At 42.7% G+C, this 25781-nt stretch overlaps 1 protein-coding gene across 2 annotated transcripts in view; it reads right to left on the reverse strand.

Annotated features, from left to right (window-relative positions):
- Window positions 1-25781, reverse strand: part of NDFIP2 (Nedd4 family interacting protein 2) — a 985488-nt gene that overhangs the window by 119960 nt on the left and 839747 nt on the right. For both annotated transcript variants that reach the window (XM_044072913.1, XM_044072912.1), the window contains one exon: window positions 20338-20443. In XM_044072913.1, coding sequence (XP_043928848.1) covers window positions 20340-20443 — 104 coding nt within the window. In that variant the 3' untranslated portion in view covers window positions 20338-20339. The remainder of the gene's footprint in view (window positions 1-20337; window positions 20444-25781) is intronic.

Consider the following 25781-nt stretch of genomic DNA (forward strand, 5'->3'; position numbering starts at 1 on the left):
CACATCATCAATGACATTCAAAACAGGAGGTATAGCTAAGGGCCTATGCTGAGGTAAATGTAAAAAGGTCCTTAATCTCTTTCTGGAATCAGAGAATTCCTGACCCTGCCATTGAAAATGTTCTCTCATAGAGTGTAATGTCTCTCCAAAGGAAAACTCTTCAGGAGGGGAGGCCGAGGGAATAGATTCTTCAGCATCAGAATCCTCAGAGGTCAATAAGCCTCCTCCTGGTGGTCTGACAGAGCAGAGCCATCCGTGGACTCATCTGAGGACTGGGGATCAGAGGGCTCAACCCTGGGCCTTTTGTCTGGAGGTGGTTGAGAGCCCTGTCCGGATGAGGTTGGGAACCTCTAATTAATGAGATCAGATCCTCTGCTAGGGTAAGAATCTGAGAGCTAGTAGAAGGTCTCTGAGAGGGAACCTTGGGAGGCAAAGCCTTAGTAAGTTTAGCAGCTTTAGCCCTGGAGAAAGCCTTAATGGACATGGAAGCAGGGGGTCTGGCTGCACCACATGCAGGAGTAGACTTATCTAAAGGAATGGTGTCGGAAGGTTTCTGACCACCGGTTTCAGTAGGTAATTCAATGACCGACTCGGCCGGGGCCTCCGGGGCCGAGGTAGTCGGTTTTGTGGTTTCGGTAATAGGAAGTACCAAGGACTCTGTTTCAGCCGAGACAGAGACACTCGCGGTAGGCCTGACCGTGGTTTCAGCCAAAACCGCGGTCCACGTGTGCCGGTCCTTGTCCTTCCGTTTAACTAAATGCGAAGTCGGAGTCTCTGACGGCATCTTATAAGCAAAACTAGCCCCAAAAAACTCCTCTGCAAACTCCGACCGACGTCTAAGAGTTTGTTGGTTGAAGGAAGCACAGGCTGAGCAGGCCGAGACATCGTGGTCTGGGCCTAGGCAGGGGAGGCAGTAAGAGTGGAAATCCTTATGAGGTATTTGTTTCCCACAAGTTAAACAATTAACTTTATCTGACATCGGCTGAGGCAAGAAAGAGTCCCCAACGGGGTACTTAGCTTTTTCAAAGTCTTCGGTAGCTGAATCACAGGAGCTGGCCGACCGGCACTTGCGAACTGCTTCTGCTTTGGGCACCACGCGGCAAGAAAGACTGAGGAAGATGGCGTTGGCTGATGTTTTTACACCCCAGACGCTCGGACGTCGGGGAAAGTGCGACATCAGCAGAGGCCAGACCCAGACTTTGGAAGCCGGCTGACCGAAGGGCTGCCTGAGGCAGGACAACCCATATGTGATGACTGCAGATGCATCCTTGAAGGACATCGGAGGTATTTTCTGCACTCCTGTCTGATAGGGATGTGAAGGTAAGCCTCCTTTAAATCCAATGTCACCATCCATGCATTTTTGCTCAACATTGGCAGGAGCTGCTGCAGAGTAAGCATTTTGAACTTTGGTATCTCCAGGAAAGTATTTAAGACTGACAGATCCAGGATGGGTCTCCATGAGTTTTGCTTTCTGGGAACTAGAAAGAGCCTTGAGTAAAAGCCCTGCCCCGTCTCTGATTGTGGGACCAGTTCTATGGCCCTCATAGCCATGAGGGATCCCACCTGGTTTAATGCCTCGGACCATTGGTGTTTTGGAAGGTCTGGCCATCCGTTTGATCTTGGCAAGGTATGAAAGTGGAATTTGTAACCTCTTGAAGCTACATCCAGAACCCACTTGTCTTGGGTTATGTAAGTCCAATTTTGTTGAAAAAGAGAGAGTTTTCCTCCTACAGGGGCATCCAAGAGAGAAGTTCCTGGAGCCATGCAAGGGGAGTCATTGAGCCTGTTTTCTAAATGATTGAGGTCTGTCCTCTCCACCCCTGGGGGTGGAAGCACTCCTTTGTCTAGGTCTGTAAGAGGCCTGTGTTTGAGGCCTCCCTCTGGTGTGCCTATATCTACCCCTCTGAGACCTGTCTGAGCTGGGAAAAGACCAATTTTTTCTTGGCCAATTTCTGCTAAATCTAGGGGGCTGAACCTGTAAGAAATCCTTAACCGTTTGCATGGATTTTGTCTTATCCTACATTTTCTTTATTACCTCTTCAGCCATAGGCCCAAACAAAACATTATGCTGAACAGGAGCATCCAATAACTTTGCTTTCACTTGATCAGGTAAGTTTTGTTCCTTTAACCAAGCATGTCTTCTAATGACTGTGCCAGAGGCAGCCGTCCTGCAAGAAGCCTCCAGGGCATCAAAAAGTACAGTTTTGTACCTACCATAAATGTAGATGTTAGAGTGCTAATACAGCTGCAGTCATAACAGATGGGTTCTCCTGCCGTCAGGCGGGTCCTCGGTCGGCCGAATTCCAAAGTCTAGGTCCGGCGTCGGTTGTCGTCGCTTCTTCCCTGACGTCAGTGCGACAGGGGTATAAAGGAACCAGCCGACGCCATTTTCTTCAGTTTTTCTTGCCCCAGATGTCAGGTGCCCCCAGAAGGAAGGCAATAATAAATTTGTGTGATAATGCAGTGCTATATAATCAAAATACAGTAGTTGCAAGCAAATACATCATAAATGAAAACCCCAATCAGGTTGTATGAGGATGTGTTAGCCTATAGGCCTGCCCCAAGAGGGGAAGGAGGGAGGGAAACCTGGACTGCAGCTGTATTAGCACTCGAACATCTACATTTATGGTAGGTACAAAACTGTACTATGTTCATCGTGCATACAGTTGCAGTCATAACAGATGGGTAGAATCCCAAAGCTAAGAAAGGGGTGGAAGGCACTAGTTGGAACTAGGAGGAGCCAAAATGCCCTGCAAGACTGCAGTGGCAAAGCCTGCTCTAGATTTGGAGTATAATGGTAGGTTGTAGTGCTTGGAGAAGGTATGCACAGAACTCCAAGTGGCTGCTTCCAAAATATCCTTGGTAGGAACTCCTCTGAGGAAGGCTGCAGAGGTGGCTGTGGCCCTGGTGGAATGAGCTCTAATGCCTGTAGGAACAGTTTTGCCATGAAAGGAATAGCAAAAGTGTATGCAGTGGGCTATCCATTTTGAGACTGTCTGTTTGGAAATTGGCTTCCCTTGAGCTCCTACCGCATAGGCCACAAAGAGCTGTTCTGATTTTCTGAAAGGCTTTGTTCTGTCCAAATAATAACGCAGCTGTCTGTGGATGTCCAAGGAATGTAGTAATCTCTCCCCTTTGTTTTGAGGATTAGGATAAAAAGTAGGTAAATGTATGGCCTGATTTAAAGCTATCCTGGATACCACTTTAGGCATAAAGGACGGGTTGGTTCGTAAGGAAACTCTGTCCTGATGGAAGATGATAAAAGGCTGGACAGCCATGAGAGCCTGTAGTTCTAAAACTCTACAAGCTGAGGTGATAGCCAGAAGGAAAGCTGTTTTCCAGGACAAATATTGCAAATCTGATGAGGCAGCTGGCTCAAAGGGAGGCAAGGTCAATTTTTCCAGAATGAAATTAAGATCCCAAGCAGGTAGGTATTGGTTGTTTCCTTGGTGGCCTTAAATTCTTAGCCCCTCTGAGGAACTGTCTTAAGAGAGGGTGAGAGAATAAAGGTGGATCAGTGTTGTATTCTGCAGAAATGGCTGAGGCATGTATTTTGATGGAGGAGAAAGTCCACTGCTTAGCAGTTCAGCCAAATATTGTAGTACTTGAGGTAAATTCAGTTTTCCAGGATCCTGCCCCTTTTTCTCATTTCAGACACAAAAATGTTTCCATTTTGCAGAGTAAGCTTTTCTAGTTGATGGCCTTCTGGCCTCCAAAATGACATCCTGCACCTCCTTGGAGAGTAGGGCCTGTTGAGATGCTAAGGAATCTTCCATGCGGCTAGATTGAGTGTTTTTAGCTGGCTGTGAAGTTTTGAAACTGTGCTGAGTCAGAAGAAGAGGCAATAGAGGCAGGGTCCATGGTGGGGAATGCGTCAGGCACCTCAGGAGTGGGTACCAGTGTTGCCTTGGCCAGTCCGGAGCAATGAGAATCATCTTTGGTCTGTCTGCTTTGGTCTTTAATAGAACTTTGGGCAGCAGAGGAAGAGGAGGAAAGGCATAAACTGTCATTGATGTCCAACTGAAAGAAAGAGCGTCCACTCTGCAGGCCTTTGGATGGAAGATCCTTGAGCAGAATTTTGTCAATTGATGATTCTTGTGGGAGGCAAGGAGATCTATGTCTGGCCTTCCCCATTCTTGGATTATTTCTGTAAAAACTTTTGGATGCAATTTCCATTCGTGTGGATCTGTCATTTTCCTGCTTAGGTTGTCTGCCAGCGTGTTTTCCTTGCCTGGCAAGTACTGTGCTTGTAGTTCCATTTGTAAGTCCATGGCCATGTTCCAAAGTGACATGGCCAGTCTGCATAGGGGGTAAGAATGTGTTCCTCCCTGTTTGTTTATGTACCACATAACTGTGGTGTTGTCCGTTCTTATCAATAATTGACCTGGTTGTAGAAGGTCCTTGAAAGCTATAATAGCATTTATTACTGCTAGCATTTCTTTTTGATTGATGTGAAGGTGCTTTTTTTTTGGGACCATTTGCCCTGAATGCACCGATCTGTCATGTGCCCAGGCGTAGTCCGCGGTGTCTGTTGTGATGACTTGATTTGCTTGAGGCTTGCTGAATGGAAGACCTGTGTTTGTTTGACATGCTTGAGCCCACCACAGAAATTCCTTTTGCAGACATGGAATTAGTGGTATTATTGTTTCCAAACTGTGGCTGTGTTGAGACCATATGTTTTTCAGGTACCATTGTAGTTTCCTCATGTGCAGCTTTGCACATGGGATTAGTAAGATGCAAGATGCCATGAATCCCAGAGCCTGCAGGATTTTCCTTGCAGTCAGCCTGGTGCAATTTGCTAGTGTTCTGAAGTATTGTATTAGTTGCCCCTGCTTCTCTGGCGTGAGGTAGGCCATCTGGATGTTTGTGTCCAAATTGGCACCCAGGAAAATTATCTTCCGAGAAGGTATTAGCCTTGATTTCTTTTAGTTGACTGTGTATCCCAGAGATTTCAATAACATTATTACATAAGCCAGATGTTTCAGAAGAATGTGCTTGCTGTCCGCTTGGATCAGGCAGTCGTCCAAATAGGGGTATATTTGTATCCCTTGAAGTCTGCAGTAGGCAATTACTGATGCCAGGCATTTCGTGAATACTCTGGGCGCAATAGATAAGCCAAAGGGAAATGCGGAGAATTGATAATGAGTTGAACCTGCAAGAAATCTGAGGTACCTTCTGCAATTTTGTCTGATTGGGACATGCAGGTATGCCTCCTCGAGGTCCAATGTTACCAGCCAAGACTCCTTGCCCAGCATGGGAAGAAGTTGCTGTAGAGTGAGCATCTTGAATTTTGGTACGAGTAGAAATGTGTTTAGGATGGATAGATCCAAAATAGGTCTCCAATCTTTTCCCTTCCTCAGCACCAGAAATAGCCTGGAATAAAAACCTTGACCTTGTTCGTGCGTAGGTACCTCTTGAATAGCTTTCATGTTTATGAGATCTGTAATTTGCTTTTGTGCCTCTGCCCTTTGATTGTGTGGCAGGTTTGGCATGCCTCTCATTTTTGGAAGGGTGTGAAAATGGAATTTGTAGCCTCTGTTTATAATGTCCAAGATCCATTTGTCCTTTGTGACAACATGCCAATTTTTTGAAAATAATGCCAGCTTTCCTCCTAACGGGGCTGCCATTTGAAACCTGGTTGGCATGCAAAGGGGAAAGTCATTGGGTTTGCTTTCTGAAAGATTGTGAGTTGTCCTCATCACCTCTTTGTGTAGGGGCTTGCCATTGTCTGCCTCTATACGATCCTTGGGATTGTCCTCTGCCCCTCGGGCACCTGTATCTGCCTCTTTGGGGTCCATCTGTGGCAGGAAAGGACCAGTTTTTGGAAGGCCAATTTCTAACTAAAACGTGGGGGTTGAACCTGTAGAAATTATTTCACAGTTTGCATTGATTTAGCCTTTTCCTCCATTTTCCTTAATACCTCCTCAGCATTAGCACCAAATAGTACATCCTTTTGAAGTGGGGCGTCTAGTAATTTAGCTTTGACATGATCAGGCAAGGCTTGTTCCTTGAGCCAGGCATGCCTACGTATGACTGATCCTGTAACAGCAGCTCTACATGAGTCCTCTAGAGCATCAAAACCACATTGTAAGGTATGCTTACCCACTTGTTCTGCACTATGCATCAAATCCTGCAACTCCAAGTCTGGTTGTTCAGGTTGTGACATTTTACTCTTCAATTGTGATAACAAAAACTGTTGGTATTTTAGCATATGAAACTGACAGTTTAAGGCCCTCATGGATAAGGTAGCCGAGGTATATACCTTTTTTCCCCCCACCTTTCTAAGGATCTGGAATCTCTCTCGGAGGGCAATGGATTTTTGGCAATGGAGGCCTTAACTTCCTTGGGGCCCTGTGAGATGGTTTCTGGGTCAGCAGCATGGCTTTTGTAAAGAAATTGGTGTGAGTCAGGAACCCTGTAGTACCTGTTTGGCTTAACTGGAGCTGGGGGTAGAGAGTCCGGGTTAAGGCAGGCCTCCGAGTAAACATCATCTAGGATGTCCAAGACAGGAGGTATAGCCAGAGGCCTATGCTGAGGTAACAAGAGAAATTCCCTGAGCCTTTTCTTGGAATTTGAATAATCCTGGCCTTCCCAGTGGAAGTGTTCCCTTAAGGTATGCAAAGCTTCCCCAAATGAGTAATCCTCAGGGGGGGGATACAGAAGGGATGGACTCCTCCGCATCAGAGTCTTCAAAAGGGGAGTAAGAATGTTCCTCATCATCAGAATGCTCTGAAATAATGGAGCCCTGGTCAGAGGAGGGGGAATCTTCCTCCACTCTGGGCCTTTTGTCCGGTGGGGGCTGAGAAACTCTGATTAGAGTAATTAAATCCTCAGCCATTTTAAGCATCTGTTTTTTTAGGCATGGGGCCTGTAGATGGGCCCTGTGTAGCTGGTCTCTTAGGGTGCAAGGATGCTTTAGACTTTGTGAAAGCCTTGATGGAGAAAGAAGAGGAAGGTCTGAAGACACCTTGAGTGGAGGTGGACCTGTCCACATTCTGAGTTTCAATGCCAAGAGTAGCTTCGGTATCTGTAGTCGGGGTGTGGGCCGAGGAGCGTGTCGTTGGTAATCAGAGGCTGCGTAGGCACCTCACTGAGAACCGGACCACGTGTAGTCGGCTTTGGCGTGGTGTCGGTAGAGGCCACGGACCTCGTGTGTCGGTCCTTGTCTTTGCGTTTTTTTAGACAAAACCAGAGTCGGAGTATCCGACGACATAGTATAGTTAAATGCTTTCCCAAAATAATACCGGGCGAACTCCGCCCAACGCTTAATAGTGCGTTTGTTGAATGTAGCACAAAAATGACAGACCGAGACGTCGTGGTCTGGGCCTAAACAAGGTATACAGAGGGAATGGAAATCCTTATGCGGTATTTGCTTCCCACAAGAAATACAATTATTAACTTTGTCTGACATCGGTCTGAGGCAAGAAAAGTTTCCCCAACGGGGTACTTAGCTTTTAAGAAGACTTCAGTTTCCAAATTTCGTAATTTCAGGAGCTGGCCGACCGGCACTTGCGAACTGCTTCTGCTTCGGGCACCGCGCGGCAAGAAAGACTGAAGAAAATGGCGTCGGCTGGTTCCTTTATACCCCTGTCACACTGATGTCAGGGAAGAAGCGACGACAACCGACGCCGGACCTAGACTTTGGAATTCGGCCAACCGAGGACCCGCCTGACGGCAGGAGAAACCATCTGTTATGACTGCAGCTGTATGCACGATGAACATCCACAGTGTAAACCATGCTTCCCCACTTGTTCAGTAGCATGCATCATGTAATTCCTTATTATCTGCACATGCAGAAATGGTGCCTAACTTTTGTTTCATAACAGACAGTAGAAATTGCTGATATTTTAGCATATGAAATTGGCAATTTAAAGCCCTAATCGATAAAGTAGCAGAAGTTTACACTTTTTGCCCCCTCTCTCCAAAGCTCTGGAATCCTTATCTGTCAGAATAGGATTTTTAGCAGAGGCAGCCTTAAGGCTTAGGACCCTGAGAAATGGTTTCTGGATCAGCAGTAGGATTTTTGTAAAGGAACTGGTGGGAGTCAGGGACCCTGTAAAATCTGTTGGGCTTACCTGGAGCTGGAGGAAAGGAGTCAGGAGTTAAATTAGCCTCAGAAAAAGCATCAGCCACAATATCCAAAATAGGAGGAATAGCCAGGGGTCTATGTTGGGGAAGAAGAAGGAAATCCCTGAGCCTTCTCTTAGATTCCGAGTACTCCTGTCCCTCCCAGTGAAAATGCTCCCTCATGTCATGTAAAGTTTCCCCAAAAGAAAAATCCTCAGGGGGAGAAGCTGATGGAATAGATTCCTCAGCATAAGAATCCTCATAAGGAGGGAAAGAATATTCCTGTTCAGAGGAAGACACTGAAGAAATAGATGCCTGATCAGAAGAATCATAGTCCAACTCCTGCCTTGGTCTTTTGTCTGGAAGGGGATGTGAACCCCTAATCATGGTTAGCAAGTCCTACGCTATTTTAAGTAACTGTTTCTGTGATTTGGGTCCCGGATCAGAAGAGGCCTGGGCTGGTGTCTTAGATTTAGGAGGAGTCTTTGTCCTTGGTTTTGCCTTTATCAGAAGCTGTGTAGGCCTGAAAATCCCCTCGAAAGCCGGTACCTGCACAGCGGCTCCGGACCCATCCGAGGGAGCATTGTCCGAAGGTCCTGCAGCTGGAGTGCTCAAAGGCCTAGTTGGCTCCTCGTCAGAGTCCGTTTCAGCTATCGGTTCTGAAATGGCCGATGACAGGGGCTGCGAAAGCGCCTCACTGACGATGGTCGAACTTGAAGCTGGCTATGGTTGTGTAACGTCGTCTGATTTGGACCTTGGAGGCCTGTCCTTATCCTTGCGTCGTTTGTGAACTCCGGGCAGTCGGAAGCGTGTCCGACAACATTTTATAATTAAATCACCTACCAAAGTAGTGAAAAGCAAAATTGTACCTCCGCTTAATCGTACGTTGGTTAAATCTAGCACAAAACTGACAACTAGCTACGTCGTGGTCAGGGCCTAAACAAGGAATACAGTAAGAATGGAAATCCTTATGAAGTATTTGCTTCCCACAAGAAATGCAATTATTAACTTTTTCTGACATCGGACTGGAGCAAGAAAAAAAGTTTCCCCAACGGGGTACTTAGCTTTGAGAAGAAGAAGTCAGTCTTCGGACTGAAGCACGAAAAAATATCAGGAGTCAGCCGACTGGCGCTCGCGAACTGCGCTTTCACCGCACAGCAAGAAAGACTGGAGAACATGGCGTCGGCTGGCAGCTTTGTACTCCTGGCGCTCTGACGTCAGGGAGCATGACTGAACAGCCGACGCCGGACCCAGACTTTGGGATTCTGGCCGACCGAGGACTGCCTGCCGGCAGGAAGAACCCTACAGTGATGACTGCAACAGTGAAAAGCGATGAACATCTAAAACTCACCCATAATTTAGCTGTCCAGTTTGCCAAAAGAGAAACTTTCATAAAACAAATTTTAATATTCTATGTTGTACACAGAGGTTCAGTTTCTGAGTAGACATGTTTACTTTGGCGGTTTTGCTGAAATCAAGTTTTTACTGTCAACAGCAGTACACACACACACAAACATTCTCAGGAAAAAAAATACATGTTTTGGTCAAAATCACTACGTAGACAGTGATTAAGTGACAATCTTATTATTCTAACATAACAGGGATAAATTTGTTACAAAAGCAATAGTATATCTCAAAAAGGTTTTCCTCTGTGAGGGCAAATCCACAGATTCCCCCACCTGCTCTTTAATACAGCGAATCCAATGAATGAAAAATCTTGGGAAAAATGCTTCTGATAACATTCCCAGAGTCCTGGCTCATTTTACTGAAGCAAGTCATCAGTCTACAGCATTTCTGGCTTGGAGAAAGGTTACTTGATGTACTGAAACATTAGTCCTGAAAATGCTATCTGCACCCCTGTACTGGATAAAGTGGGTATCAGTAACAAACTGAATGAAATGTCCATAAAGCATGATGGAAATAAAAAAAATACTAACGCATTTCCCACTATCAGGCCCTTGTAAAGTTGCATTTTAACCCAATCGCAACAGTACAACAGCTATACATACACAATAGAGGGCACAGATTGACAGATGCTCAAATGCAACCTGTAGTGCGAAATCCATTTAAATATTTGCAACCACAAAATGAAATTATTTGCTTAGAAGTGCCTGTATCATTTGTTTTTGACAACAAAATTGGTTTCAGTCAGTAGAAACAGTACACCCACAATGCTGGTAAATTCATAAGGATGACTTTGAGCCAAATTGGAACCATATAACTTGGAACTACCCTCAATCCTAGAATTTCTGGAAGGGGTTCTAGAATAACAGGAGAAAAATGAAACCATAAATCCTAATACCCACAAAGACCTAGATGTGTTAAGAGTTCTCCCCTGAATACCCCCCCCCCCCCACAAATGATATTGTCTATAATACTGCTAGTTACAAGAAAAAAAAGTCCATCACCGGGCAGTGGAAAACTGAGGAACCTTCCCAGACTGCAAATGTTGGTAACTACTTCAGTCATTCTCATGATGAACTAGCCTTAGCACAGATGAGAAATGAAGTGGAGAGATTCTGGCAGATTTGGGTTACTATCATGTTTCCTTTTTACACGGGCTAAGCATCCATAGTATTGCTGAATGAAAGCATTCACGTGGCTTCACCACACCTGACAAGCTAATATTTGCTGGATATGCCACTGAGAGCAATAAAGTACTTTAAGATAAGTTTGTTTTACAGTCATACCTCTCAACCTTGAAACATCAAAAATCTGGACAAGGCCCATGAAAATATGTACAAATCTGTACGCTGTTTAACATAAAATGTGCATACATAATTATGTAACCCTGTCCACTCCAATGGAATTGTGGGATACCAACTTTCGTGCAAACTGAAGAACAGACTAAAAATATGGCACCAGAGTCCCCTTGTAGCCATTCCAATGCCCCATTACCTGACTATTTTGCCCCATTTACCATAAACACTAATGTGTGCATACTGCTTTACTTTTACAATGATTATTTGGATTTTATTTTTACACTTTACAGCACAATGCCCAAACACCAATAGACATCTGTTAAACAAAGCAACACTGTCTCACAATGAAAATAGACTTGGCATTAAAACTTCTCTGCCCTTGAAACTCGCATTCATTAAAATAGCATTGAAACCTACACCACATCCAAAGAAAATGCATATGGCCAGTGGTGGACAAAAGATTACCTTTGAGTTGTTTTCAAATCACTGGCCCCTTGCACACAAAACAAGAAACATGCATGTGTTCTTTGATGCACCTTCCTGACTTTAGTAAATTATATTTCTTATACAACACACTTGTTAGAGCACATTTTAAATTTGTTTGAACATTTTCAGTAGGCAATGAAACGAAATGCATGAAACAGTAATGACAAAACTGTCCAATTCAGAACATTTCCATCATGAAAGTCTACTTCCATACACACACAATATACATATAAAAATAGAATGACAATAGTGTAAGGCATAGGCATCTTGCACATACACTTCTTTTCAATTTAAGTTTTTTTTTTTTTTTTGGAGGGGTGGGACAAAACGCCAAAAACCAGGGACACATTTTAAACACTGCTTGTATAATTTTTTAAAGTTGCTTGAATAAAATGTTGTTACCACCATGCATTTCACTGGCAAGTCTTGAACACAGGGGTCTGTGCACTACAGTCAGAGCAATGTACCACTATGCCAAATCAGCAGCTTGTTTCCCAAAAGATAGGAAGACTGAAACTTAAATGGCTCCATCATTTAGTGAACCCAGTTCTCTCTTCTCACCATAATACTCAACCTCTTAGCAGAAAAAACCTGGAGAAGCCAATAATGGGGGAATACAGCCCCAAAATGGGGACAAGTTTCAAATACTGATCTTATAAACTTAGAAAATTGCTAAATTATATTCCTTCCCTTGTATAATACAGCACACTTAGTTACAGCACATTTTAAATGGATTGTTTGAACATTTTTTTCAGTAGGCAATGAAACAAAATGCATGAACCAGTAATCACAAAACTGCCCAATTCAGAACATTTCCATCGTAAAAGTCTACTTACACACACACACACAAAAAATACATATAAAAATAGAATGACAACAGAGTACGGCATAGGAATCTTGCACAGCTTCTTGCACTCATTTTCAATTTAAGTTTTTATTTTTTGGGGAGGGGGGACAAAAACCAAGGACACATTTTAAATAATGCTTGTATAATTTTGGAAAATTGCTAGAATAAAATGTTGTGTTACTACCATGCATTTCACTGGCAAGTCTTGAACACATGACTCTGTGCACTACAGTCAGAGCAACATACCACTATGCCAAATCAGCAGCTTGTTTCCCAAAGGATAGGAATACTGAAACTTGCCCCAAAGTAGGTACAATTTTTAAATACTTATCTTATAAACTTAGAAAACTGAAGTCTGAAATTCAAATGCCTGTCATTAATCAATAAATTCAACCTTCAGTGATTTGTCACAAACATCCTGAAACCACAGAGTTTATGAAGAAAAGAACAGAAAATTCACAAGTGTTGGTGGCTAGGGACATTAGGCTCTTTTTACCTTATACCCAGGGTACAGGGTTTGAGACTGAGTACCGCTAGCCACCAGGTGTATTACAAAGGACATCCAGTGCATGCAATTGTTTGTTTTTAAGAAGTATTAGGGCTCAGATAAGTAAAGGTATACAAACTATTATGATGTCTTAATTCTGGAAGAAATATTAGTGGCCATTTGAAAGTATTCTTACATAGTGTGACTATAAGTAAGGCTGTGAATTAATCTTTGAGGGTGGTCACTGCATAAACAGATGTTCTTCATGTTTCACTGTTGCAGTCATTACATTTGGGTAATCTGCTGGCAGGTTGCCCTCAGTCGGCCTGATTAACAAAGTCTTTGGTCCTGCATCGGTTGCTGTCCATTCTTCCAAGACGTCAGGTCGTCAGGGGTATAAAACATGCAGCCGACGCCATTACATCAGTCTTTCATGCCGTGCGGTGCCCAAAGCAGAAGCAGTTCGCAAGTGCTGGTCGGCAGACTCCTGAAATTTTTGTTTTTGAGTCTTCAACTAAAATCGAAGTACCCCATTGGGGAAACTTTTTCTTGCTCCTTACCGAGGTCAGTAAAAGTTAATAATTGCATTACTTGTGGGAAGCAAATACCTCATAAGGATTTTCATTTGTATTGTATTCCATGCCTAGGCCCTGACCACAACGTACCTTGCTGTTGGTTTTGTGCTAAATTTAATCAACGCACTATTAAACGTCGGTATATTTTTGCTTCTAAATATTTTGGCTCACGATTTAATTATCCAGAAATGTTGTTGGTTAGCAATCAGACTACTGGAATACCTAAAAAACGCAAAGATAAAGACAGACAGACTGTCGAGGTCCAAAACTGACGACGACACTTCTAAGCCAGTCGCCAGTTCGCCGGTACTCAGTGAGGCACTTTTGCAGCCCCTGATACCCGCTACTTCTGATTCACAGGCCTCTACTGAGACCCATTCGGAGTCTGGTATGCCGCGAGATGCTTCAATTATGGAACCCGCGGATGTCTCTACCTTAGATGGGTCCGGAGCCGCTGTGCAGGCACCGGCTTCTGAGGGTGTTTTCAGGCCTACAGATTTGTATATTAGACTGATGCCATCTTCAAAACTAACACCAAAATCTAAATCTGCGTCTAAAAAACCAAGGCCTGGGCCACATGTGCAGGCCCCTATGCCTAAAAAATAAATGATCGAAAAGGCTGAAGATTTAATTACTCTGATGAGGGGTAGCCAACCCCCTCCTTCTAAGAGGACTAGGCAAGACATTGATTATGAATCTTCTGAACAAGATTCTATTTCTTCTGACTCTTCCAATGAACAGGATTTGCCTATACCTACTTAAGAGGACTCCGATGCAGAAGATTCCATTCCTTCTACTTCTCCCCCTGAAGATTTTTCTTTTGAGGAAACTTTACACAACTTTAGGGAACATTTCCACTAGGGAAGTCAGGATTTCTCTGAATCTAGAGAGAGACTTAGGGATTTTCTTCTTCCTCAGCTTAGGCCTTTGGCTATACCTCCTGTTCTAGACATTGTTGATGATGTTTTTTACAGAATCTAGTATGGCTCCTGACTCTCTGCCTCCAGCTCCTTGTAAGCCAGACAGATACTACAGGGTTCCTGACTCCCACAAATTCCTTTTCAAAAATCCTGTTGCTGATCCTGAAACCATTTCTCAGGGTCCCAAGGGCATTAAGGCCTCTACTGCTAAAAATCCTACCCCTTCTGATAGAGATTCCAGGGTGCTGGATAGATGGGGTAAGAATGTTTACACTTCTGCAACCTTGCCAATCAGGGCTTTAAACTGTCAATTTCATATGCTTAAATATCAACAGCATATCATGGGACTACTTAAACAGAAATTATGTTAATTTCTCACTGTGTGGAAAATAAAGATTTACAGGATTTATTACATTCAGCTGAACAAGTTGGAAAACATACTTTGCAATGTGGTTTTGATCCTTTGGAGGCCTCTTGCAGGGCTGCTGTAACTGGGTCTGTGCCAAGAAGGCATGCTTGGTTCAAAGAGCAAACTCTGCCTGATCATGTTAGAGCAAAATTGTTGGATGCTCCTTTACAACAGGACCGTCTCTTTGGTAATAAGGCTAAAGAAGTTTTAAAAAACATGGAAGATAAAGCTAAATCTATGCAAACTGTGAAAGATTTCGTACAAGTGCAACCTCCAAGATTTAGTAGGCACTGGCCTACTAAGAACTGGTCCTTTCCAGTCCCTTAGAGAGCCACTCAAGGCAAACCCAGACATTCCAAAGGCTCCAGGTTTCAGTCACAAGGGACTTTTAGAATAAAACAATGAGGTGCCTCCACCTCCAAATCTGGAAACAACAAGGCACCGCCCTATGGTAAACAGTCTCAATGACTTCCCTCTACACTCACCAAGCACTTACCTTTTAGCCGCCCCCTTTGGGGGGGAAAAATGGCACTTCATGCACAAAACTGGCAACTTATAACCCAGGACAAATGGGTTTTAAATACAGTAGCCCAGGGATACAGATTTCATTTCCACACGTTGCCAATCCCAAACGGATGGCCAGACCTGCCCTCAAATCAGTGGGCAGAGGCCCAGAAACAAGTTCTGTCCCTCATGAACATGCGGGCTATTCAACCAGTACCAGAAGAGCAAAAGGGACAAGGTTTTTATTAAAGACTTTTTCTGGTACCCAGAAAAGACAAACCATGGCATCCAATTCTGGACTTGTCTACTCTAAACACATTTCCGGACATTCCAAAATTAAAGATGCTGACTCTCCAACAGTTACTTCCTATGCTAGGCAAAGATGCTTGGTTGGTAACTCTAGACTTAAAAGAGGCTTACCTGCATGTCCGAATCAGGGAATCTTACAGAAAATACCTCCGCTTCAAAGCAGGTTACTTGCATTACCAGTTCTCTGCACTGCCCTTTGGCTTATCTACTGCACCCAGGGTCTTCACAAAGTGCCTGGCTCCAGTAACTGCATTTTGCAGGCAAAGAAATATTCAAATATATCCATACCTGGACGATTGTCTAATTCAGGCAGAAAACAAGGACATTCTTCTAAAGCATCTGGTGCTTGTAAAAAGGGTTCTAACTTGTCTAGGGTACACCATAAACGAAAAGAAATCTCAACTGGTAACCTCTCAAAAAATTAAATTACTGGGTGCAAGCTTGAATACAACTGCCCAGATGACTTACCTTACGCCAAAAAAGAAAAATTCAATTGGTGACTTACTTCAAACAGGTGGCCACAAAAACTCTGCTATCTGCAAGACAAATTCTGCAAGCCTTGGGGTTCATGGCCTCCTGCATTTTTCTAATTCCATATGCAACACTGCATATGAGGAAACTTCAGTGGTACTTAAAAGTTTATGGAGTCAACATTATCACAGCCTGGAAACAATGATTCCTATCATACCTTGCCTGCAACTAGAGTTCCTACGGTGAGCAGAGGCCTGCCACCAAAACAAGGGACTGTGATTCACTCCACCCCCTGCCGCCCAAACCCTAACTAGAGACGCATCAGACTATGCTTGGGGGGGCTCATCTGGCAGGGAAGTGCATTCAGGGCAAATGGACCTTCGTATCAATCAGAAAGAGATGCTAGCTGTACAGAATGCACTGACAGCCTTCAAGGACTACCTTCATCCAGGACAATTAATGATAAAGACAGGCAACACCACAGTTATGTGGTACATAAGCAAGCAGGGGGGTACACATTCCTACCCCCTTTGCAGATTAGCCATGGCATTGTGGAACACGGTCTTGACTTATCAAATACAACTACAAGCTCAATTCCTGCCAGGAAAGCTGAATACTCTGGCAGACGAACTAAGTAGAAATATTATGAACCCACATGAATGGAAACTGGAACCATGAATTTTCAACATGTTGACATGCAAATGGGAGAGTCCAGACACAGATCTTTTTGCCTCACCCCAGAACTATCAGTTGGACAAATTCTGCACAAGAATTCATCACAAAAAAGCTTGGAAAGTGGATGCTCTATCATTCAGCTGGAAAAACCTAACAGTCTATGCTTTTCCCCCTCTGCCTCTGCTCTCCAAAGTTCTACTAAAAGTCAGACAGGACAAACCTTGCTCCAGACTGTCCTCGCCAACACTGGTTCCCACTCCTGCGCAATGTGTCACACCTTCCACCATGGCACCTGCCTCAGACACCTTACCTACTGTCTCAGCAGAACAACCAAACTCTGCACACTCCGCTCCAAACTCTGAATCTTGCAGCGTGGCTAATCATCTAAATTCACCCTTGGCATCCCTCAGGAAACCTGTGATGGATGTCATTTTGGAGGCGAGAAGGCCTAGTACTAGAAAGTCTTATGCTGACAAATGGAAAAGACTCTGTGCCTGGAACCAATCACAAGGAATAAGCACAGCAATGCCCAATATTCCTCAGATTTTACAATACTTAACTGAGATGCTTCACAAGGGCCTATCTTTTTCTTCCATAAAAATCTATGCCTCTGCCATTTCAGCTCATTACAACACAGATCCTCCCCTCTTCTCTCATCCTTTGCTAAAGCAATACCTCAGAGGGGCCAAAAACGTAAGACCTCCCAGGAGAGCTCCAACCCCTGCATGGGACCTCAATTTTGTACTGGAAAAACTCACACTCCCTTCCTTTTGAGCCAGCTGCTACTGCAGACCTAAAATTTCTCTCCTAGAAAACAGTTTCCTTTTAGCAGTCACTTCAGCTAGAAGGATTTCTGAATTACAGGCTGTTATGGCAGTGCAGCCTTTCATTATTTTTTATGCGGACAGGGTGTCTCTCAGGACCACTATCTTTCATGCCTAAGGTGGTATCCAGTGTGGCTCTTAATCAGACCATTCATCTGCCAACTTTCTTTCCCAATCCACAGAACAAGGGTGAGCAGATTCGGTATTCATTGGATGTACACACACAACTTAGATTTTACTTAAACAGGACAAAATATCTAAGAAAATCTGAACTACTGGTGGCACTTGCTGCAGGGGCTGAGGGAAAGGCTATTTCAAAGCAGACTATTTCCAAATGGATAACCATTGTATTCGTTTCTGCTATATGCACCATGGTAAAACTATTCCCCAAGGGATCAGATCTCATTCCACCAGGGCTGCATCTACTTCTGCAGCCTTTCTCAAAGGTGTTCCTACCAGAGACATTCTAGAAGCTGCTACCTGGAGCTCAGTTCATATGTTCAAACATTACCATTTACCCTTCTTTTCTAAATCCGGAGCTGGCTTTGCCACTGCTGTCCTGCAGGGCCTTATAGCTGGTCCTAATGCTGTATAAATCCATCCTCCTAACCATAGCTTTGGGAATCTACCCAAATGTAATGAGTGCAACAGTGAAACACGAAGAGCATAGTACAGTTGTGTACACTTACAATAAATGTAGATGCTCGAGTGCATTCACTGTTGCAGTCCTGGTTACCCTCCCTCCAGCCCACTGTTTTTCTCTTACAATACCTCTACTTTCTTTTACTATGCTTAAAAGCCTTTTTGGGTGTATTTGCTTTTGTTTGGACGTATATTTTTTGAGTTTTAAATTTTATATATATATATATATATATATATATATATATATATATATATATATATATATATACATACATACATATATATATATATTTTTTTTTTTTTGCTCCCCATTTGGGGGGCACCTGACATCTGGGGCAAGAAAAACTGAGGTATTGTGTCGGCTGCATGTTTTATACCCCTGATGACCTGACTTCATGGAAGAAGGGACAGCAACCGATGTAGGACCCAAGACTTTGCTAATCAGGCCGACTGAGGACAACCTGCCAGCAGATTACCCAAATGTAATGACTGCAACAGTGAATACACTCTAACATCTACATTTATGGTAAGTGTACACAACTGTACTTTTCTTCTTCTATACAATGACTCCAAGATTTGATTACAGTATTTGAGTGGTGTGCAGATACCACAGGTTTTCGCATGGAAGTGATTTCCCACCCCCCAATCAAGTACCTTTTTTCTTTTTCTTTGCAATGGGCATTGAGCAGGATGAGGGAAGGCAGTGCAGCTGTACCCAAAATAGCAGTGCAGAGGAACAGAGAACAGCTTAGCATGTCTGTAGAGGCCTGCACAGTCAGGAAGACAGATTAACCTAAAGATCTATTAACTGGCAACTCTACCATTTGGTACAAATTTGCATTTGTCCTAAGCATGCTTCCAAGGTAAGGGAAGCAACTACTGCAGCATCTAATACGTACTGAGACCACCATTTTTTTTCTTTATATATGGGAAATGGTGGGCTAGCTTAATTTTCCAATCAGAAAGCTGATTATTACCTGCACAAGTTAAGCTGTTGGTGATAAGCTAGTTTTGGTGAAGTGGGAAAAAGTTTTCGATTTAAACTGTATAAGTGGTCATCACTCAAGGTTAGTCAGACTTCATTTATCCTCTCACTGACTCACTCACAGTGTGATTATCCACTTTGAACAAGCTGGATAATATCTGGCACAGACACACAGACAGACACAGACAGAGACACAGACACACACACCCACCCTTACTTGAGTCCCCGAGCTGATGTTAGGATTTCCCTATTAACAAAACGAGTTAAGTCCCAAATGCACAAATGAGTGCTGTAAAGCTTTCACGGCTAGTCCCAAATGCCAAACAGTGCTGTTATTAAACCAAAGCGAGTTAAGTCCCAAATGCATGCTGCTGAACAATCGGGTGCTGTAAAACTTTCACGGAATCACAGCTGTTAAGTCCCAAATAACAACAGTGCTGTTATTAAACGAGTGCAGATTTCCTTGCTGTAAAGCTTTCCCAGCTGTTATTCAACGAGTGCTGCTGCTGCTGTGAAAGCCGATTTCCCGTTTGCTCGCATTTGCAGCCGGAAGCTCAATTTCCGACTGGTTGATAGCCCTGACGGAGCTGACGTCATCGCGCATGTGATGACATCAGCTCCTAAAGCGCCAAAATTCGAAAATGGGAAAAAACATAAGAAAAGAATCGGAATTGAAGGGGTGCCACTCGGGAATCATGGCATCCCTTCATTTGGACCCCAAAACTCGGTAAAAACTGAGCAAATCGGTATGGTTGGGAGGTCTGTTTACAGTATCTGCAGTTTAAACCTGCCTCCTCTTAAAACTTATTAAACTACTTAATGTGTTAACTCTTAGCTTCTGTCAACTCTCAAATTATTTTCAAAGTGTTATATAGTTAAACAAGTCAAACATACACATTCTATGTATAACTGTTTACACACACTATTCATGTGTCTGAAAATCCATCAAAAAAAAAACTTATAAAAGAATTGCAACTACATTCTGTGCTTTCTTCCAATAGCTAACCTACAGAAACTAAATTTTATATAAGTAGTCTGTTTTTATGTGCCAACATGTCTAAAGTAAAAAAAAAAAAAAAGTTTTGTGATGTTTACCATTTACAGAAAAGGTTTTAAATACATTATAATCCATTGTTTATCATATAGACAAAATTAATAAAGCTGAAGCTGGTCATTGCTAACAGTAACTTCATCTGTTCCTGAAATATTAAAAGTCAGATGAGCTAAGCCTGCATTTTATTTCATTAAAGTTTAGTCAAATACAGAGCCTCTGGTAAAGAATGAATGCCAAAGCATCTTGTCTGCATTTAAAGTACAATGCAAAGTCACAGTATGATACATTAACAAACACAGGAAATGCCAAAATGATTAGATTATTTGTCCAAGTACTAAAGAAATGCACAAAAATGAATGACAGCAAAAAGCAGTTATTACCTTCAGTAAAGGAAGAAAAATCTTGCCCTGTGAGCAGCTGCTGTACTATCTGACATGTTTCTCACTTTCATATAGTTTACAAATCCTCTAAAAAACAGGAGGAGACCTACACAATGAAAAAAAATGTATGATCAGATTTGAAAAAAAGCAATAAGTGTGCTACTTTTTGTTAAGACTCTACTCACTGCAAATGTATGAAATGTTAAGTGTTCAAGACAGGTTTGTTACATTTATTACTTATCAAGAGTTGCAATGGAACACTGTCGACATTTTAACCTTATTTACTGTTGAAAAAAATAAGCAATGTAAATTCCTCTTAAAATATACTAATGTGCACATCATGACTGAGCATACATTAGCATATTTGCCATTTGCCACACTGCTGTAGAGTGCCTTAGCTGGATTATGTTAGACATTAACAGGCAAACAAATCTGTACTAGACCTAGTTTTTTAATCTGATTAAAAAAACATGACAATGGCAGCATGGATTGTATTATTTTACGTTCATCAATCGTACAAATATCAACCAAGCAACAGTGTCAGATATACTACAACATCAAAGACCACAAATTAGGACAGGTAAGAGAGAAAACCCGAACAAGACCCACAGAATACATTGCTGGCGTGCTCTGCCTATTTCAATGGATGGATAATTGGAAAGTCACCCCTTTAACGGCTCCTGTGTCTTTGATGGGCAGAGGCAATCAGTAAATCATCTCCTATAAATTAAATATAAATCAAATTTATGTTTTACATTTGGGTTGCATGGCTAGACTTTTAAGGGCCCTAGTGGTTGTTAGCCTAGTATACACCTATGAAATGAGCCAAAGATCTGAAAGACTTAGTATCCAAGTTGTCTGTGAACATCCACGGTATGGGGTATTCTCCCTCATTTTTAGGTTCAGGAAAGAAAACAGGGACCTGGACATGCTTGACAAAGAAAACTTAGATACCACTTTAGGCATGAAAGAAGGATTAGTTCTCAAAGAAGCCCTGTTCCTATGAAAAATGAGTTAAGTGTTCACTGTTAAAAGAGCCTGCAACTCAGATGCCCTTTCTTGCAGAGGTTAACTACTTTTCATGTTAAGAACCTCAAGTCAGCCAGATTAGCCTGTTCAAATGGAGCAAGTGTTCGCTTCTCTAACACAAAATTAAGATCCTAAAGAGGGGCTACCTGTTTTCTTGGAGTCCTCTTATGCAAAACCCCTTTCAAGAATATTATGACATGAGACTCCACTGAAAGAGGAGGGTCCATGGGCAGACATGCTAAAATGTCTGATAAATGAACATACTAAGAGGAATAAGAAAGGCCATAGGATAGTAACTCAAACAAATATTGTAAAATCAGAGAACAACTAGCCCTGAATGAGTGTTGGTTATATTGCTGGCACCACCTAAAAAAAACATTTCTATTTGCTAACATATGACTTTCTAGTAGCAGGCTTTCTTGCCTTTATTAGAACTTGTAGCATGTCTTCAGTAAACAGGTACCCAAAAATGAACTAAGACCCTATTATCCAGGCAGTCAAATGAGTGACATTGGAGTATGTTAAATACCCCGTTCTTGTCTGAGTAGATTCAGTCTGTGAAGAATCTTGTGGTGCTTGCTTCTGCCCATTTCCATAAGAAGGAAGAAGGTACAGTTGTGTAAAACCTTACCATAATAGTAGATGTCCTTCTCTTCACTGTTGCAGTATTCTTAACCTTGGGTATCTCCTGCCAAGGACAGCCCACTGTCAGGCCAGTATATCAAACCTTTAGATCTTGTATGCATTGTATATCATAAGTATTCTTCTCACACAGGACGTAGGGCATAAAGGTGATGTACAGAAACAGTTCTCTAGAACTGAATTGCCCCAGTAGAGAACAGTCTCCATAGGACAAAAGGAGACTATGCACATCCAAGTGGAGAAAATGCAAAAAGAAAAGGGAGACCCTTGGCCAGGACATTAACTAAATGAAAACCCAAAAGAAAAAGAGGGATGGAGGGAATACGGCAACAGTGAAGAGAAGGACATCTACTATTATGGTAAGACTTTACACAACTATATTATGTCCTTCTATATCACTGTTGCAGTATTATTCACCTTAGGGAGAGTATAAAAGCTCAAGAAACGGACTGGGAGGTGGAAGGCTGGGAATAGCCCTCAACAAACCCATGCAGGATAGCCCTAGCAAAACCTGGTCTGGCTCTAGAAACCATATCTAATTTGTAATGCTTAGTATACGTATGCACTGAAATCCCAGTAGCAGCTTCAAGGTTGGAACTGGTGTCCAAACCCTTGAAGAAAGCACCAGAAGCAGCAACAGCCCTAGTGGAATGAGCTCTAACTGAAGTAGACAGACATTTGCCATGAAAAAAACAACAGAAGGAAATGGTCTTAGACATCCAGGAGAAGATGGTTTGCTTGGTAACAGCTAAACCCAAAGTCCTGGAATGAAAACAAACAAAAAGCTAGTCAGACTTACAAATGGTCTTAGTCTTATTCAAATAATATCTGAGCTGTTTGTGCAAATCCATGGTATGCAGGATCATGTCATTAGCAGACTGTAGAGAAGAAAAAAAAGGATGGGAGTTGTACTGACTGATTTAAGGATAACTCATTAACAACCTTGGGCACAATAGAAAGATTAGTGCGAAGAGATACCCTCTCTCTGTGAAAAATGAAAAAAAGGAGAACGGCCATAAGGGCCTGAAGCTCAGAAACCCTCCAAGCAGAAGAACAAACAAGACAGTCTTCCAGGTAGAGAATTGCTGAAAAGCTGAAACTGTAGGCTCAAAAGGAGTCTGGGTCAATTTTTCCAAAACAAAATTAAGGTCCCAAGGAAGAGGAATAGGCTCCATAGAGGGCCAAGATTCAGGGCGCCTAAACGTTTCACCTCAAAATGAGAAGTCAACGGAGGATTCAAGGGCAGACAGGCAGAAATAGCTTACAAATCGGACTTTACAGAAGAATAGGCCAAGCCAGACTGGAACAACTCACACAAATAGGAGAGAACCATTGGGAACCCCACTGAAAAAGGGTCATGGCTACGAACATGGCACAGACAGAAAATCTTTTCCATTTGGACATAAGACTTTCTGGTTCCAGGTTTTCTTGCCTCCTGTAAAACCCTGAGCACATACTCAGAAAAGAGGTACCTAAAAGGGGTCAAAACCTTATCACCCAGTGTCAGTTAAAGAGTGGACAAGTGAGGGTGGATGAGTGACGCCTTGTCCTGTGTGAGGAGGTCCAACCCAGTGAGGTAACCTGCGATGATTGCCTTTGGCCAGGTGCATTAGAGGGAGAACCAGTGTTGTCTTAGCCAAAAGGGAGTCACTAGCAAGATTTTTGTGGAGTCCAGCTAAATCTTCTGCAGGACTCTTACAAGATGAAGGGTAGGGAAGGCACAGAGAAACATCTCCTTCCAAGGAAAAGAAAGGGCATCCATCTTCCATGTCAGATGGCATGGTACTCTGGAACAGAAAAGAGGGAGCTGCCACTTTAGAGAGGAGACAAAAAGATCAACCTTAGGAGTACCACACTGATGGACTTTGTCCAGAAACACGTTTCTGTAAAGCTTCCTTTTGTGAGTCTGTGTTTTGGAACTGCTCAAAGAGTCTGCCACTAGAATGTGCTCTGAAGAAATATACACTGCCTGAAGAGTTAGCTAATAACGGATCTCCAGATCCCAGGCCTGAAGAGCCAGCTGTGGTGTTGTCTGTGTAAATCTTCAAAGGGCCTGGACAGAGCATGGGGTGAAAAGGCTGATGGGCCAGAATCAGAGCTCTCATCTCTTTGATGCCCATCTAGTCTAACTTCTGATGGGAGGCAGAGACTGTGAACCTTCAGGTGACCCCAAGAAGCCCCCCACCCCATGTCTGAGGCATTGGTGAACAGTTCTTGAAAAGGAACTGGAGGCTGAAATGGCAGGCCTGGGGAGAAGATTAAGTTTCTGAAACCACCACTAAAATTTCTGCTTGTGACTATGAAGGAGAACTACTCTGAAATCCAGAGGGTGTGAATTCTGAAGCCAAACTGACTTGAGGTACCACTGAAGCTTCCACATATGCAGTCTGGCAAGAGTGAGCATTGGAACAGAAGAAACCATGAATCCTAGGACCTGAAGAAATTCTTTGGCTGTAATGACAGCCACAGGAAGAAGAGACCGAGAGAAAGCCATCAAGGACAAAACTTTTGGAGGTGGAAGAAAGGCCAGCACTGGCACTGTCAGAATCCTGCAGCCCAGATACACATGATCTTGAGATGGAGTCAGGACAGACTTTTGGAAGTTGACAGTGAACCCCAGACTTTAAAGAAGAGATGCAGTGAACTTCAGAGCCTGTAACAGAGAAATGAGAGAAGGTGCCTGAATCAACATGTCATCTAAATAAGGAAAAATCTGAATGCCTTTGTGATGATGTGAGGTAATGTCAGCTATTCCAGGAGAAGCAGGGCAGTGGATGTGTAACATATGCCAGCATAGCTAGCTGGAGTTGTGTAAAGAATTTTTTTTTGTAAAGAATTATATGTCATTTGTATATCAAACTGAATTGTACAGGTGCTTGTGTTGAAAATGCAATTCTGAAGCTGCTTGTCTTAAAAATGTAGCAACAGTGGGTCTTGCTGAACAGAAAAGAAATACACCTGTATGTCACACTGTATTGCAACTGCTGAAATGAATATATTGTAACAGAAGACACAGACTAATCTCAGTACAGCTAACTTTGAAAAATAGTCTGAAATTAAATTATCTGGCTTAGGCCATAAAGATTGCATCTTACAGTTCTGACTGCAGCCAGAGACAAAATGTCTGTGAAAACCAGGACTTGGAATCCGAATGTACTGTCTTTAGAGATTAACTAATTGGTATCCTGGAAGGGTGGAAATTTTGAAAAGGTTTTATAGCTTCCAGATGCTACAACATATCTCAGCTCTATCTGCGTATATAACACACACGTACTACATTCTGGTTCAGTTTCCACTGGAGTCAGATGACCAGATGTATGTGATGTCATTATGTAATCCAGCACTGAACTGATGTTTTGTTACTAGATGAGACAGAAGTCTCAGGCCAGTCTGTTTTTGAAATCTGACAAAGGAGGATCACTCACCCACTTCATCTTGCCTTGCTTTAGTAAGTAACCAGGGAATAATAATTCTTTAGATCAGTCAGGAAAATTTAGTGAGATTAGTTAAGCACTGTTTTTCTGTATCTGTGCAAATCTATCCATCTGTGTTATTGTTAATATTTCCTGTGACTGAAACTCTGGCATTTACTGTACATAGATATTTAGGATTTTCATGTTCTTTTATTATTATTAAATATATTTAAACATTTCATTGTGGCTGGTCTTTTAGAGAATATTTTAACTTTTGAGAGTACTTACATCTACTTGATGACACTGTGGCCGCTCTTGAAAGTGTTGCTGCATTGGTCAAACACTACTGTTTGTATTAGC

This window comes from Protopterus annectens, chromosome 5.part1, assembly GCF_019279795.1.
Source record: "Protopterus annectens isolate FY-2018-M chromosome 5.part1, PAN1.0, whole genome shotgun sequence".
NCBI classification, from domain to species: Eukaryota; Metazoa; Chordata; order Ceratodontiformes; family Protopteridae; genus Protopterus; species Protopterus annectens.